General features: G+C 36.9%; 1 protein-coding gene across 1 annotated transcript in view; it reads right to left on the bottom strand.

The window, feature by feature from the left end:
- Positions 1-18,526, bottom strand: part of LRRIQ1 (leucine rich repeats and IQ motif containing 1) — a 264,352-nt gene that overhangs the window by 143,038 nt on the left and 102,788 nt on the right. Inside the window, exon 16 of the mRNA XM_043967714.1 lies at positions 14,552-15,031. Within this exon, the coding sequence (XP_043823649.1) occupies positions 14,552-15,031 (480 nt within the window). The remainder of the gene's footprint in view (positions 1-14,551; positions 15,032-18,526) is intronic.

Here is an 18,526-nt window from a genome sequence, read left to right as displayed (position 1 = left end):
TTTGAGCTACTACAATTCTGTTTTGCTTATAGAGCACAGCACTTTCTTTGATATGGGCACATTATACTGGGTGGTCCTTTTCCAGTATCTCACACATCACACGATTAATTCCAAATTTGTCAGAGAGACCTTGAGAGTGTCCTTGTATCGCTTCTGACCTTTATGTGAGTGACTGCTTTCTGTGAGTTCTCTATAAAATAGTCTTTTAGGCAAACATATGTTTGGCATTCGAACAACGCAGCTAGCCCATGGGAGTTGCACTCTCTGCGGTAGAGCTTGAATGCTCAGCAATTTAGCTCAAGAAAGGACCTCAGTGTTCAGTACCTTATCTTGCAAGGTGATCTTTAGACTCTTCCTAAGGCAAACTAAATGGAAGTGATTCAATTTCTGGTCATGGCACTGTCACACTGTCCAGGTTTCACAGGCATGCAACAATGAAGTCAGTACAATGACTCTGTAGACCTTCAGTTTGGTAGGCTAACACCTCTTCTCTCCCACGCTTCCCTGCAGAGCCTCCCAAACACTGAGTTAAGCTCTGGCAAGGCATATGTCAAGGTCATCATACACACACACACACACACACACACACACACACACACACACACACACACCCCTGGAAAGTCTATTGCCAAATTAATTCCATGTATGGATGGTGATGTGTTAGCTGGTGGAGCACCTGTGTTTTCTTGGTGTTAGTTGCTAGGCCAAAAAACACAACAGGAGAGGATTGATCCATACTTTGTTGCATCTCAACCTCAGAGGCTACACTGAATGAACAATCATCTGCAAACAAAAAAATCAGGCACCAACTCTCCTTCCACTTTAGTCATGGCTTGTAGTTTTTTCACATTAAATGATGTACCAACAGTGTGGTAGCTGACCTTGATGCTGCTTTTGTCCTCTTTGAAGGCATCTGACAATATTGCTAAAAATATCCTGTTGAAAAGCATGGGAGCGGGGCAGCTAGGTGGCGCAGTAGATAGAGCACTGGCCCTGGAGTCAGGAGGACCTGAGTTCAAATCCAGCCTCAGACACTTGACATTTACAAGCTGTGTGACCCTGGGCAAGTCACTTAACCTCAAATGCCTCACCCAAAAACCAAAAAAAAAAAAAAAAAAAAGCACGGGAGCAAGCATGCCGCTTTGTTTCACTCCATTGGTGACTGAGAAAGCATGAGAGTATTGTACATTATCCAGAACCTGTGCAAGCATACTGTCATGAAACTGACATGATACTAATGAACTTCTCTGAGCAGCTGCATTTTGGCATAATTGTCCACAAGGCCTCATGCCTGATATCATCAAAGGCCTTGGGCAGTTCAATGAACGTTGTGTACAGACTTCTGTTCTGGAGTTATCATGGAAGCAAACACTATATTGATCATTCCTCGGCCATTTTTGAAGCCACACTGACTGGCTCTCAGGTAGATGGACATCTTCCAGCTGAATGATCAGTCTATTGAGGACTCTGACAAGAACTGTGCCCTTGGGCCAGCTAGGTGGTGCAGAGGATAAAGCACCAGCCCTAGATTCAGGAGGACCTGAGTTCAAATCCAGCCTCAGATACTTGAAACTTACTAGCTATGTGACCCTGGACGAGTCACTTAACCCTCATTTCCCTGGGGAAAAAAGAATCTTGCCCTCATTGACGAAAGAGAGGAGAGAGAGACGCACACAGTGTTTTAGACTTCAGTAAGCTGGCTTTCATTTGCCAGATTCATTTTACTCAGGGCTGCTATTTGGATGCAAAAACTGCTGAGTTCTTTTGCAACAAGAGCTCTTTGTCTTTCAGGTCTTCTGGATTTAATGCTGTCCACAAATGTGCACACATTCCATGTACTCATGGTGAGTGGAATCACTTTTGCAAAAGTTTTTGTACATTTTGTTTTTATTTCAACTTCGGGGTGGGATCTCCATGAGCCATGTTAAGCAGGACAGTGTGAAATGAGACAGACAATTTTTAGGGAACCTTTTATCTCCCCTTCCTCACATCAGGAGGTGAGCAGTTTTGTCCTTAAAAAGAGATGCTTAGGGGGCAGCTAGGTGGTACAGTGGATAAAGCAGTGGCCCTGGATTCAGAAGGACCTGAGTTCAAATTCAGCCTCAGACACTTGACACTTACTAGCTATGTGACCCTGGACAAGTCACTTAATCCTCATTACCCCACAAAAAAAATAATAAAAATGTTTTTACCTTTAGATATTTGACACTTTCTAGCTGTGTGACCCTGGACAAGTCACTTAACCCTCACTGACCCGCAAAAAAAAAGAATATATAGTGTTAGAATATTGACAATAATACTAAGGATAACAAAAGTTTTGAGTTTTTAAGGTATCATAAGAAAAAGGATAATTTGATGATATTGAATGACAAAGAAAAAGTATTTTCTCATATCTTGCTTCTGCATTCTCTTTCTAGGAAAATAATCTTTGGAATAGAAGACAGAGAACAAAAATCTTTAAAAAAGAGTTGAAATGTGACTACCCTTACATGTAACTGGAAAAAACAAAATAAATTTTTGTTTCATTGGAAAAAAAGAGTTGAAATATGAGACGTATAGGGAGAGAGTAACAACATATAATCTCCATTGACAAGTTAAAGTCAACAGGCTAAAGGGACCTAAAGGTAATCTATGAATTGGTGAATGTAATTGTTGGGCCACTGTCAGTGATCTCTGAAAGATTCTGAAGAAGTAAACAGGTACACCGGTCTGAAAAATGGCAAATGTTTAGATTTTTTAAAAACAAAAGAGTATGAAGTCTACAGACTCTAGGTTATGAAGTCTGAACATGATGGGAAGTGATGTAAGAATGGGGTTAATATGCAGGAGAATAGGGAGGAACGAAAAGTCACAATGAGAAGCAAAAATTCTAGAATTATAAGAATGGTTGGTAAACACAGAGAAAAGGAAGTGGTGATCACAAAGACCCAGCATGAATTCATCAAGAACAGATCATATAAGATAACTGAATTTCCTTTTTCTGTAAGGGTTCCTAGAATGATAAATAAGATTGACTTAGACATATTTTACCTAGATTCTGGCAAAATATTTTGCAAAGTTGCCCATGCTAATTTTGTGGTCAAGAGGGAGAAACATGGACTGCATGATGTATAATTAGATGGTCTGAGAAATAGTTGAATGGACAGGCTATCTCCAGTGGCGACCCCAGGAATCTGTGGCTGGACATGCTCCATTTTATATTTCTATAAGTAACTTGATCAATGGGGAAGATTCCATGCTTATTAAGTTTTCAGATAATGCAAAATTAGGAGGGGTAGCTAACACATTGGATTACAGGTGGCATTAAAGAAGGCCTTTATAGGATACAATCTTAAGCCAAAGTAAATGGTAAAACTGAATAATGTCAAGATTTACACTTGTGTGCAAAAAATCTATTTTGGAAGTACAAGATATAGGAGACTAGATAGCAGTCGATTTGATTAATGGTTTTAGTGAATTATAAACTTAATATCGGTCAGCAGGGTAGTGTGGTAGCCAAACAGCAACCGCAATGTAATTCTAAACTGCATCGTGTTTAAACTCCTCAGTACTAGAGAAATGATAATCCCACTCTACTCTGTACTGGTCAGAAAATATCTGGGGTTCAGTTCTAGGTACCACATTTTCAAATTGATATTGATGAGCTGGACAGCTTCCAGAAGAGAACCTGATTGGTCAGATGAAGGAATGGGAATGTTGGGGCAGCTAGGTGGCATAGTGGATGGAGCGCCAGCCCTGGATTCAGGAGGACCTGAGTTCAAATCCGGCCTCAGACACTTAACACTGTCTGTGTGACCCTGGGCAAGTCACTTAACCCCAATTGTTTCACACACGCGCGTGCGCACACACACACACACACACACACACAAGGAATGGGAATGTTTAGATTGGAGGTCTTAGGGAGGACAGTTCAACTTTATGTATGTGAAGGGATGTCAGGTGGGAGAATAATTTGGCTTCTACCCAGTGAAGAATTATGAGCAATGGGGTATAAGCTATAGAGAGCTTGCTATAAGGGAAAACACTTTAACAATTATATCTGTCTATAAGTGAAATGGGCTACATTTAGAGGCAGTAACTTCTATATTACTGAAAGTTTTCAAGGGAAGACAGGATGCTCACATTGGAGGTATATTGTAGAAATAATTCCTGCTTAGTTATGAACGAGGGAAATTGGGACCTGGGAGGGCCCTTCCCACACTGAGATTTTATAATAATTCGTGACTTTTTTCTTAAAACACCATTTAATCTGTCTCCAATCTGCCCCCTTTGACCCAGACAGCTTCTCAAGTAAATAAGCTTCTTAATGTATCAATATGATCCCTTCTCAGTCCAAAACTTTCAGTGACTCCCAAAGAGCTTACTCAAAAAAGTACAGATTCCTTTTCTTAGTAGTTAAGGCATTGACATTAAGGCTATAAATCCACTTTCAAGCTATTTTTCCAGATTTGACCTATTTCTCTTCATGAATTCTGAATTCTGGGAAAACTGGAATACTCATTATCCTCCAGTCTTGTTCTACTCTGGACTGCCCTGACCTCTATACCTTCCCCCAAATAAGGAATGAATGACTGCCATGACTGTTATGGAAATTCTTCTCTTACTTCAAATTACACTACGTTCCTATCTCCTTCATGAAGCCTTCCTTGATTCCCCCAACTGAAAAATGATCTTTCTTTACAAAAATTCCTTGTAGCATTTTGGAAATCTTTTTACTTAATAATATTTACACTTATCTGTGCATATCTTATAGCCTCCATTCAATTGCAAGTTCCTTGAGGTGGGTATGGTATTTCATTCAGAAAAATCTTGTGTCGGTGCCTCATCTCAGTGTGGAAAGAGTTCTTGGTATTAGAAGGCAATCATGGGAAAACAAAATCTCTAGCATGTTCTGATACGTGAAGTGGGTTTTGTGCCTGGTCTCAAGGACAGATTGACTGTGGTCCTAGAACTAATCTAGGGTAGTAATAATATTGATGATGATGATAATAATGGATACCATTTATATAGCACTTTAAGGTTTGCAAATTGCTTTACATGTTGCCTCATTTTATCTTTAAAACAGATGAAGAAACCAAAGCTGGAAAAAGTTAAGAAGAAAGAGGCTCATTACCAACAGCTGGGCTCCGAGGTAATGAATTCTTTAACCACGGGCCAAATGCTTCTCTCCTCTACTTCCATAGTGGTAAGTTGCAAAGTAGCAAAAAGGTGTGTAGAAAGCACTAAGAGTTATAGTTCTAGATCATCTCTAATCACTAAGCAATTAGTACTTAATGTAATATTTAAGTTGAAAAAATAGTGAATTGACACACTAGTAGAGGAAGTAAACCACAGATATGTGGATTTTCTCACTATAAATGAAACCAGCAGACAAAAAGCAGCTGTGGCTAAACTGAAATTGGGCTCATGGGTTTTCCTTGAAAAGGTGACTAGAGGTGGCTGAGTTGGTTTTATTATTTTTCCAAGGGTAAGAGAAAAGAAAATCATTTCATGAGATACTTGATTTTTTCATTATGTGCTCACAATCAACATAAGTAAAAGTTTAGCATAAAATAACTGTAATATCTGCATAAATATCTGTTACAAGGGATGAAGAAATAGACATTCTTATGAAGATCCTGATGAGATGGTTCAAACCAACTCAACATAAACCTTGATACTTGTTGACTTCATTGTGAATTCAATCCAATGCAACATGAAAGTGCTTACCATTAGCATAGCACCATTCTAAGTCTTGGGGATACAAAAGTGAAAAAAGATGGGAAATGTCATACTCTTAAGAAGTTTTCCATCTTGTTAGGAAATATAACATGGACATAAATATGTAAATATAAACTAGTAAAAATAGAATAGATGAAGTTAAGTATTGTGAGTACATTAGCAGATATGTTTTAGAATCAAGAAATGAAAGGCATCAAAGTTCTGTAGACTATATGGAAAACACAACCTTTCTAAGGCTTTAAAAATTAGCATAAGGTATTAGATGTGTTTCATGTGCAAAATCACTACCAAAAATTAAATGAATTATAATTCAGCAGAAAAGAAATATTTGGTTACTGATGTAGGAGTTATTTAAGAATTGGCTATCAGGGGCAGCTAGGTGGCACAGTGGATAGAGCACGGGCCCTAGAGTCGGGAGTACATGAGTTCAAATCCGGCTTCAGGCACTTAACACTTACTAGCTGTGTGACCCTGGGCAAGTCACTTAACCCCAATTGCCTAACTAAAAAAAAAAAAAAATTAAAAAAATAAAGAATTGGCTATCAGGGAGGAATCAAATGATCAACTTATTATAAAGATCAATGAAAAGTTAAAAGGAAAGACAATCAAAATACTGCATGATCATGACTGTGCCAATTCAAACTGTTTAAATAAACTATTAGCTCTAAAATATTGGAAGAAGAGAAAAGAAAAATGTTGACTTTATCAACATTATATTAGAAAAGTTCTACCAATACAAAAATTACCACAAATATAAAAAATATAGAAATTACTTCACAAAGAACACTTAATCTCTTTGCTCATAAAACATATGAATCAATGGCAATACCAACATAGAAAACAATATTATTTGTAAACAAAACAAAGAATCAAGGATAAGTGATATTACTTACAATCTTATGAAAATTATGATCAGCATTACCTTATAATATTGCCTGATAAAACCATAAGAAGCACTCAAGCAAGAAATTGTAAATAAATCTAATGTAAGATCAGGTTGTTAATTTATCCTGAAAAGATCTTAATATCAAATTAAAATATAACAAATAGATGAGAAATAGAACAAGAACATCTTAGCTATGCTAATCCATTCTCGCAGGTTCTGATGATGGAATTCTGACATTTGGATTCAGTGCTTTAGTACAGTATGAATAGTGTGTATATTTATACATGTATATATTTACACTGGAATGTTTACATGTGTATTATATGCATGCATAGGTAACATATTTGTAAAAATATGTATTACATAGATGTGTAAAAACAAAAATCAGGGATAAGCGACACTATAATATTATAAAAATTATTAGTATTGTAAGCAAGAAAAAGCAGCTAAGCAACAAATTATACATACCTATATACACATATAAATATACACACACAAATATAAAATGCAAGGCAGTAGTAATATTATTGCTGAGTTGTTTCAGTTGTATCTGACTTGGTGGTCAAATCTGAGTTTTTCTTTGCAAAAATAGTGAAGTGGTTTGCCATTTTCTTCTCCAGCTGAGTTTACAGATGAGAAACTGAGGCAAAGAGGGCTAAGTGACTTGCGTAGGGATACACAGCTAGAAGTGTCTGAGGCTAGATTTGAACTCAGCTTCCCCTGACTCTCGGGCGGTGCTCTATCTACTGTGCCACCTAGCTGCCTTAATAGTAAGATTAATTAATATGAAATGTGTAAGGATGGATGTTCCTGGAGAAAACTATACAGAAAAAGTAAATGCATGAGGCAAGATTACTTTGAAAACAATCAGGAATTTATTTTCAAGATATCCCTAAAAGGAAAAATTCAAGAACAAAAAAAAAGATTGTGTATGATAATTTAGCTTAAAAAGGTCAGTGAAAAGAAATCAATAATTCTGGGGCTATCGTCTGCTTTCTCATCTATATAAATCATTTGAGGATGATCAATGTATCCTCACTGGTCAAAAATCTTAAGTATATCCTTGATGTAATTATGAAAAGAAAACTGATCTTATTTTACAGATGATTTTCTGTATGGAGCCAAATCTTCCTAATTTTATATCTGACATCTTGGTATATATATTTAATAAAAATTATCCTCCTATAAAGACCCCACAGGGGGCTTAGATATTATGGCTTCCTCCAGAAAATTAAATATTTTTCTTATATTGTATGGATAGCAGTGTATCACACAAGATGCCTTTTAGATATCCCCTTTTTTTTCTTTTGGTGAGGCAATTGGGGTTAAGTGACTTGCCCAGGGTCACACAGCTAGTAAGTGTTAAGTGTCTGAGGCCGGATTTGAACTCAGGTCCTCCTGAATCCAGGGTCGGTGCTCTATCCACTATGCCACCTAGCTGCCCCAAATATTCTTTTTTATGCCTCCTTTTTTTTTTTCCAGCTGTAAATCTCTCTGAAGAATCCGTTATACTGCTTTTAAACACACAATTCTTTGTTGGTTACATATTAAAGTCTACTCCTACCCATCATGAACTATTGCTTCTTTGCTGACACTCAGCATTCATTCATATGGCAACATGTACTTTGAATCCCATACAGCATCACCTGAACAATGTTGTTCAGTAAACAGATAAGACTTTTAGAAGGAAGCTTGGTGTGTGTGTGTGGGGGTCTCATTAAATTCACCGCCCAGCTCCCCAAAGATAGTTTAGCCCCCTCTCTATCTGCTTGATGCTGGGCCCGGTTTAATGGTCATTCATGGAGTGTGTTCAATATATGTGTATTGGATGATCAGATCTATGGGTTCTCCAATTAAATATATAGATATATACATACATATATACATATACATATATATACATATATATGTATATGTATATGTGTGTATATATATATATATATATATATATATATATATATATATATATATATATATATATATATATATATATGAGTGGAAAATAGCTATTCAGTTGTCTTTCTTGCACGGATAATTAGAACAAACTCTTTTAAGGGATTATGTATCTCAATTAGGAGGCTCTGAGATATTTCAGAGCTTGAAGCAATTTGTACAATATGTTCCCCAAACAGGAACAACTGATGTACTTCACCATCTATAGGGAATTCCTCTTCCACTTGGGTTCTGCATGAGCATCTTTCATCACACTGGCAATGACCTTTGGTGATATCTTATACCTCACTTCATATGAATGATCAGATAATCATTGAACAATGTTATGGAACACTGAACAACCTGATTCCTTTTCTATCTTTCTAGGTTTCTCACTGTCCTCTGTACACAGCCAGTTACACTGACTTGTTTGCTATTCCTTCACCTTCTGACTTCCAAGCATTTTTTTCTGGCTGTCCACTCCCCATACTTGGAATGTTTTCTCTCGTTTCCATCTCTTGGCTTTCCTGATTCCTTCAAGTCTCAGCCAAAGTTCCACCTTCTTCCAGAAGCCTTTCCCAGTCCTCAATCTAGTGACTTTCTTCTAAGACCACCCCCAATTTACCCCATACAAAGCTCATCTATACAGCGGCTTGTTTGCATGTGAGCTCTTTGAGAACAGGAACTGGTTTTTACTTTTCTTTGATTCTTCAGTGCTTAACACAAGTGCCTAAAACATAGTAGGTGCTCAATGATGATTTTTTTCTCATATCTTTTAGAGAATCTTGGAACAATCTTGAAATATAATGCATGAGAAGCATGTTGAAGAAGACCCTCTAAAGTGGAATTTTAACTAACAATCAAATGTCTTTTAATTGTCCACAAATAGTAAGTACAGTGAGATCTTCTATTCTCTTCACTTTTCATTCATCTGTGTCTATTTATATAACAGGATGGAAGTTAAAATCATATAAGCTCCCAGGACATTGAAGATAACTTTGTTCATTGATCTTCTGAGTATTAACATCAAATAAGTCAGAAAATAGGAAGATAGGTTCTCCCAGAGAGTTCACCAGCATCATCTATCAATGGGACTAACATGCATTCATTAATAATTGCCCACTATGCGCCCTAGGTATATGTGTGGGTGGGGGAGAGAAGCACAGTAGTTCAAAGAACGAAGCTCTCCCTCCTCATAAGAAGGCATCCTCCACAAACTCCAAATACAGAAGGGATTCCCTGAGCATGATGCTGTTTGCAGATGGCATCATCCTGATTGTATCAGTCCTTCAAACAGTACAGTCTTCTTGATGATAGACACACACACACACACGCCCATGAGAGATCAACCAACCTATTCCTTGGGAAAACAATGGATAAAGTATATATATTGTCCTAATTATGAAAAACTGACTAGACTGCCCAATGAATTATTCTATGACTTTGTATACATACATACATACATACATACATACATATTATGGATATGTATATATGTGTGTATGCATGTATCTTAGATAGGCACTGCATATAGAAAGTAAACTGAGCCCAGAACTATGTAGGAGGTAAAACAGTACAAGGTTTTCAATTTCAATGATTTGAGGCTACTCATCAATATAGATGCCCGTCTTTTTAAAGCTGATATTCTCTTGGAATTCCTATCTTATTTGAGATACACGAAACATCATGCTTTTGGGTAAGTGAAAACTATAGGTGATATAATGGGTAATGAGAAAAAAGAAACATATTGTAGAGGCATCTGGATTATGGCCTGTCAACTAAAGATGACCCACCACAACTGACTGATTGATGATAAAGTTCCATAACTGTGATGACTGGGTCCACTACACATGTATATGATTTCATTTTGACTGGGTTCTTACTGTGGCAAGACGATATTTTCCTCTTCTTTAATTTATTCTCTATCACACTCCGTGCAGTGGCTGCTTAAAAACCTCTCTCCTCAAGCTTTCAAAATCCATCCATCTTCCCACCCCATCTGCAGAGGATTTTGCCTCAGGCTTTTCAGAATTCAGGATCTTCCCTTTCTCCCCATCTCTACATCTCAACAGCTGACCCCGCCCCCAATAACATCCCCCTATTTTCTGATCCTTTCCTCCAGATTCAGAACGAACAACTGGAGGAATAAGCAAAGGTCTTAAGTCAAAAGTGGCATCTGAGTAATTTTGTAAAGGAAACCAGAGATTCTAGGAGATGGAAGTGAGGAGGAAGTGAATTCCAGCAATGGACGAAAGCCTATGCAAAAGCAGAGAGAGGGTAAATGAGAGTGTTGAGAAACACACTGATTGAGGAAGAGCAAAAAAGGCCAGTTTGGCTGGACCAAATGGGGTATGAAAGGGAATGGTGTATAAGGCTGGAAAGGTAGACTGGAGTAAGATTATGAATGTCTTTAAATGATAGAAATGATAGTCAATCAATTAAAGATTTATTAAGTACTTAATGCCAATAACCATGTTAAATGATGGGGATGCAAAGAAAAAAATCAAACAGGCCATGCCTTCATGGAACATATGTAATTCTTTGGGGGAGAAAATATGTACAAATATATAGGCATATCACACAAAAAAGCAAGGTAATTGGTAGGAATGGCCAAGCAGTCTTAGGGATCAAATAAGGCATCACGGAAGGCAATATTTGAGTTCTGAAAAAGACAAAGAATATTCAGCGGAAGAGGTAAGCCAGAAGATCATTCCTGGCATAGGAGGTAACTGACGTAAAAGCACATAGATGAGGGATCAAGAGTAAGGAACAGTGTGATGGACAGTTTGGCTAGACTATAGAATACATGAGAGTCATGTGCAACAAGGCTGGAAAGGTATGTTGGGGCCACAGTGAGAAAGGTTTTAAATGCCCAACAGAGGAATTTAAATTTTATTTTATGGTTAATGGGGAATCAATGTAGTTGAGTAACAAAGTAATGGAAAGTGGATTGGAGTGGGGAAGATATTTGAGGCAGGGAAACCAATTAAAAAGCTAATGACACATTCCACACGAGAAGTGGTGAGGGCTTGAACTATGGTGGTGGCTAAATAAATGGAGAGGGAATTCTAATACCTTCTCCCCTACTCCCAGGCCCCCAGAGCCTTATGCTTATTTTAGATGCATATAGTATACACATACACACACAAGTATGTGCACATATTATGTATGCAGACACACACAATACACATATGTGTATGCATTTATGCATGCATACACATACATGTATGTGTGTGAGCATGTATGTATGCATGTGTGTGTAAAACATTGTATACTCCCAATAGAATGTAAAATCTTTGAGGGTGAAACTGTCATTTTTTTCTTTATAGCCCCACCACATAGTAAGTAGGTGTTTAATAAATGCTTGTTAACTGATAGATTGATTGATTTCCAAAAGCCAACCCCTCAGACCCTACCCTAGATTTCATCTCCTTTATCCCAATCTCTTCAGGTGATTTCCTCCTGAAATCCCCTCTCATCTCTAATTGTAGATTTCTCCCTACCTATTATTTCTATTCCTTCTGTGTACAAGTATGTCCCAAGTCACCCCTCTATTATTATAAAACTCTTAACTATCTACTATCCCCCCTCTCTCAAGCTGTTGCTATATCTCTCTTTCACAGGCAAACAGCAAGAAAACGCCTTCATTATCATTGCTTCCACTTCTCTTCCTCCTCACTTTGTCTGGCTTCCAACTCATTCAAAGTAGCCATGACTTAACTGCCAACTCTTCTGGATTTTGCTTTCCTCTCTCTTCTTGATCTCTCTGAGGCCTTTGGCACTTGTGAACCCCCTCTACTCCAGGATACTCTACTCTCTTTCCTCTGCATTTCCATATGGCCGCTGTTTCTCAGTTCTCCTCTCACCTGTCTCTTGACTGGATCGTCATCCATGTCATGCACAGTAACTTACGTAGACCTCTCAAGGATCTGTCCTGGGCTCTCTTCTGTTGTTTTTTTTCCCCACAGTCTTTAGCTCATCAACTTCCATGGGTCAAATTATCACCTTTATGCCGATGAATGCTAGATCTAGCTAGGAGCTCCAGGTCTGCATGATCAACTCCTTAGTGAACACCTCAAATGGGATTACCCCTGAGACAGCTTAAACTCAACAAGACTGAAAGAGAACTTTAGCTTTTTACCTTAACCCACTTGTCCCCTAAGCTTCCCAGTTTCTGTCCCAGATACTATCTACCATCCTTCTACTCCTCTAGGTTCCCAACCTTGAAAACATCCTTGACTCTTGGCTTACTTTCATCCCATATATCCAATCAGATGCCAACACTTACCTGTAACCCCCCCCCAATGGTTTTATATGCATCTCTTTCTCTTTCCTCTCATGGCTACTACCTTAGTTCAGGCCTTAACACCTCTCCCCAGGACTATTTAAATAGCTCCTTAATGTTTCTCTCTGCTTCTAGTCTTTCCTCTATCTTCCACACAGCTAAAAAAGTGATTGTACAAAAGTACAAGTCCTGACTGTGTTACTCCTCACTCCAACAATTTCCAGTGGCTCCCTACTATGTCTGAAAGGAAATACAAACTCTTCTGTTTCACATTTAAAAACCCTTCACAATCTAGCTCCAACCTTTGGGGCCTTGTGACACATAACATTTCATATACCCTATGATCCAGCCAAACATTCTTCTGTGGTTTGGGGACAATAGTCAGTTCCTTTTCTCTGGTTTTTTGTTTGTTTGCTTGTTTGTTTTTTACAAACTTTCTTCCATGCCCAGAATACATTTTCTCCTCAACCAAACCTCCCAGAATCCCTAGTTTCCTTCCAAGTTCAGATCAAGTGACACCTTCTGCCTGAGACCTTTCCTCATCTCCCAATACCCAATACCTTCCCAATCCTGGCCCCCAAAACAAACTACCTCAGATTCAGTTTTTATTTTATCTATTCCTATATGCACATGTCTTCTCTGATAAAATATGAGGGTCTCAAGGGTAGGTACTGTTCCATTTTTGTCTCTTATCTCCCCCTATAACAATAAATAGAAGACACTGGCAAATGCTTATTAGAGTTGTGCCTAAGGAGTGGAATACAAAGAACATCTCCTATATGTATATCTTGGCATAAGAAGGTGGATAAGTCATGAAATGAGGTGGAAATATAACCAAAGTGTTGTACTTGTATCCACAAAATCTTAGGAGAACCAAGGAAAGTCTCCAGTGGGTCAGATAGAGTCTCTGTGGAGAATTTACAGAAAAATATGAACAACAATCCTATAGAATATAAAAGCCTAGATAGAGAAATTAATTTAAATGATTATTCTTCTTCCCAACCTTGACATTAGAGCCAATGAATGACAGGCAGAAGGAAATATAACAGACTAAAACTAAAACCATGTTCTAATATGGAGAGGGCCAATAGAGCAAGTAAACTGATTTGCTATTTAATTCATAATGCCATTATTGGTTAGTAAAAGAGTTCTTTAGCTATAAAAGGATATATGCAGTTAAATCAGAAGGCATATTGGCATAATTCACTTGGCCCTTATAAAAAAGAAATTAAAACATACATGTATAATAAAATTCAATAATTTTGGACTTAAATTGAACAAATATGAAATATATAAGCCTTATCCCAAGTTAGAAAGGTCTGATTCTTCAAAGGGGATTTCTTTACAATTTCCAGGAAAACAAATACCAGTTATTCCAAAAAGAACATTTATTTTTAAAAGAACAAGAAGGTAGAAGACAATTTTACAAGAAACTCTGAGTAGCATCTAATATTCAATTGATTATTAGCAGAATTAACCAACTGAATACCTCAGATGCTTAATATGGGAGAAAATGAAAGCAACTCTGTTTTAAGCATGGTGAGTGTATTTGAGGAAAAAAAATATTGACACTGTTCTGCAAAAGCCAATGAGATACAAAGTGTCTGCTCATTTAAAACCTACAGCTGTACCAAAAGCTACTAGGTTACCTTTTGCCCAAGATCGTACAATACAATGTAATCAAGAGTGTGACGCTATGAAGAAAAAATAACATTTGTAAATCTTACTTGTTGGCATCATTCTGAACATGCTGGAAATCCTTTTCCATTTCACTTTTAATTAACAGCTCCTCAGTGACAGAGCTATTCTTCGTATGAGTTTTGGTGCTCACAATGTCTTTCCTCCTCCTTGGGACTCTTTGGTCTTGATTCATTTTCTCTATGTGCTCATGTATGGGAGATGCAATGAATCCAGATTCAATGTTGTCAGGATCAATTCTTTTTTGAGAAGCTTCCAGAAAGTCCTGTTTATTTTCATCTATCCCAGTAAGGAAGAGGTTGTTTTGCTGTAGACTATTACTGGCTGCTTGTTTTGAATTATCTTGCTGTTCTTCTGACTGGTCTCTCTTCATGTTACTTAAATCTTTATCTCTCTCAGTGATCCTGAAATCTCCATGCTCATGAACATCTCTGTACAGACTACTAAGTCTCATCAGCTCATTAAAATAACAGCACAAGTCCTCTATAGCATCCAAGGAGTGAATATTTCTGAAGAAAAAAAATAATGAAAAGTATTTAGTCATAAGAAATATTACAATTTTAAGTAAGTTTAACACATACTATGATTTCTGTTGATATTAATTACTATTAGTTTATTTAGATTTGGTTACTTTTTAATTGATCTCACTTTTCATAAAAATAAAAATATCCATTTATATAATTTCAAATGATCATAAGAGACAAAATGTATAGTTGTATTATTTTGATACATTTCCCCCCACTAGGTTTTTTTTTTGTACAAATGAATGAGAAAGAGTCAAGCTTTCACAACTGTAAACATTACATGCAGATAGAAAGCCTATGAGGTTTGCTGCTGCCTAAATTTGGAGAAGCTATTTATGAAATAAACTTGAAAGTGCTTTCAACATTGAATCTTGCCATGCAAAATATTTTTATTGGACTTTTCAATAAAGGACTGATATTATGGGAAAGGGTTTTTTCCCCCCATTTTTCACTTGAAAAAAGAATTCAAATACTTTTACACAGTATTAAGTTTACAAATTTAAGCAAACCAAATTCTAAAATGTCATGTAAAATCATCAGCTCTATTTTATTTGTTTTAAAGATTTTCTCAGTGTATAATCAAATGTTTCATTAATTATTAGGCCCTTGGCACAGAATGGCTTCATAATATTAATAATGGTGTTTCCAACCACAGGAGGAATGGGAAAGGGATAATAAAAATTATACCATATAGTTATGACAATACAATGAATATTGCCATGAACTCAGTAAACACAAAGATGTATCTTTCTGTCATTTTCCTAATAATATAATTCAGTCTAACTGCTATCACTACAAATTTTTCATATAAAAAGGGCTTTTTTGAATTTCAATGTTATATAAGAAGTCATGCTTACTTGCAAAAAACTAAGTACACATATATATTTATTTATATGTGTATATATACACGCACTCATACATACATGTATATGTATGTATAAATAAATATGGCCAATACTTTCTAAATAGTTATAACTTTATGGTTCAGTAGTTCACACTGGAACAATACATTTGTCTTTAAAAGCAAAAAATATATATGATAAAAGTGTTTTAAAATCATGTTTGGGTAATATCCTTTTTTTTTTTTTTTTTGGTGAGGCAGTTGGGGTTAAGTGACTTGCCCAGGGTCACACAGCTAGTAAGTATCAAGTGTCTGAGGCCGAACTTGAACTCAGGTCCTCCTGAATCCAGGGCTAGTGCTCTATCCACTGTGCCACCTAGCTGCCCCTGGCTCATATCCTTTTAAGTTTAAAATATTGTATGACACTGAATCATCAATTGTTTGGTACAGTATGTCTGAAAATAAGAAAAGAAATGCAAAACATAGACTAGTAAATAAAAATGACTTTTAGAAAAATACACTGTTCTGGTCTTACTGAAGATCCAATGTCAGTTAAATGAATCAAATATAAAACTTTTTTCCAGGCTCTGTTTCAAAACAGAGTAAATTATAAAACACATTTATAGGAAAAAGAATTATAATTGAGAGATAATTAATAGACATCTAGATGGCATTGTAGTCAAAGTACTGGACTTGGAGTCAAGACCACCTGAATTCAAATCCTACTTAGATACATAACGACTAAGTGATCACAAGTTAGTCATTTAACTTTTTTCATCCTCATTTTCCTCATTGGTACAAGAAAAGGTAATAACAATGCTTACCTCTCAGGGTTGTTGTAGGGATCAAATAAGATATAATGTGTAAAGCACTTTGCATATCTTAAAGCAATACCATTATCAGCAGTGGTGGTGATATTTTGTTAGGATTATACTTCTACTACTTATATTTTCACGGTTTTATTTGTTACTGCGTCTTTAATAATGTTTATACTAACATCTCACTAAATCCAAATAAAGGTGTAAGAGTAGTAGGACAAGACAAAACAAAAATAATAGGTTATAAAACCTCAAGCTTCTCTAGTGAAGAAATCATGAAATTCTTAATTCCAAAATAAAAATCAATCTCCATATTTTAGACCTGGTAAGCATAAATGAAAAATATGTTCTCCTTTGAGAAAGAAAAACTAAGCAAAATTATCAGTCATGGAAACAAATTTCTATTCAGTTGTCGCAGATGAATGGAAAATTTCCCTTAGGAAATTAAAAATGTAGGTGGGAGCTCTTTTTAAAATAGTTATTGATTCTAGTACTGATTCTCATCATAACTGCTTAGCATATATTAGCAATTGTCAATTCTTCTCCCTACAGAAAGTGTGATCCATATATTACCTTTACTCTCTCCTGTTCCTTTTCCCCCCTTCCCTTTCTCTTCAGCAGCAAAAGAGTAAGAGCAGAGTTGAAATTTCCAAGCTCAAAATGAGCAAACAAGAAAGACATCTGCCCTACCCAGTCAGACTAGATCAGAAGATGCAACATCCACAGACTAGAGAGCTTCTGAACAGTCTGTTGCTGACTTGGAGGGAAAGCTGAGCCAACACATGGTTGGCAACAATGGAGCAGAAAGGAGTGGGCAGCTCTCAGAGATCTGGTAGTACAGCAGCAACACATTTATTCATCTGGGCCAGAATACTTGCAAACATCAGGATTGGTTTGATAAAAAGGATGAGGAAATTCAGAAGCTCTAAACAAAAAACAAAACCTCCCCAGGATTTACCAGCAGGATAATTCATCTGTTTCTAAGAAGGCAGTATTTAATTCCATCCAAAGTACAAGCAAAGCTTAGAGAGATGAAGTTTTCTTGGCTAAGAAAGAAGGCAGATGAGATTCAGTTTTATGTTGATAGTAACAATCCGAAGTGCTTCTATGATGCCCTGAAAGCTATTTCTGGGACAAAGACATATGGTACATCTCAGCTACTCAGCGCCGATGGAGTCATAATGATCAGTGATAGGGACATGATTCTGGAGAGATGTGCTGAACACTTTCATAGTATTCTCAACAGACCATCATCAATGCTGAAGCCACTGACTGTATACCAAATTTCTAACAGAAGAAGAGGTTTTGAATTCCATTAAGCACCTCTCATATAGCAAAGCACCTAATATTAATTCCATTTCAGCAGAGATCTATAAGGCTGAGGAACAGTTGACATAGTGTTTCCTGCTTGACAACTCCAGGAAAAATGCCAGGAACAGAACAGCCTGTATAAAGTGTTCATTGATCTAACCAAGGCCTTTGATACTATCAGACAAGAAGGCTTGTGGAAAATCATGGTGAAATCGGGTTGCTGGAGAAGTTCGTAGGTACTGCATGTCCATTTCATGACAGCACACTTGCACGGGTTCTGGATAATGGACAATGCTCTGGGCAACAAGACTATGAGCTTGCTTCTATGCTTTTTACCATGATGCTTACAGCAATGTTGTCAGATGCCTTCAATGAGGACAAGAAGTGGCATCAAGATCAACTACCGCACTGATGGTAAATTAGGTAATTTGAAAGGCTACAAGCCAAAACTAAAGTGGAGGGAAAGTTGGTACGTAACTCTGTGTTCATAGATGATTTTGCGCTCACTAA

Source organism: Dromiciops gliroides, chromosome 5 (genome assembly GCF_019393635.1).
Source record: "Dromiciops gliroides isolate mDroGli1 chromosome 5, mDroGli1.pri, whole genome shotgun sequence".
Taxonomy (NCBI): Eukaryota; Metazoa; Chordata; class Mammalia; order Microbiotheria; family Microbiotheriidae; genus Dromiciops; species Dromiciops gliroides.
The sequence above is the reverse complement of the archived record's forward strand: the minus strand, read 5'-3'. Positions and strand labels throughout refer to the sequence as shown.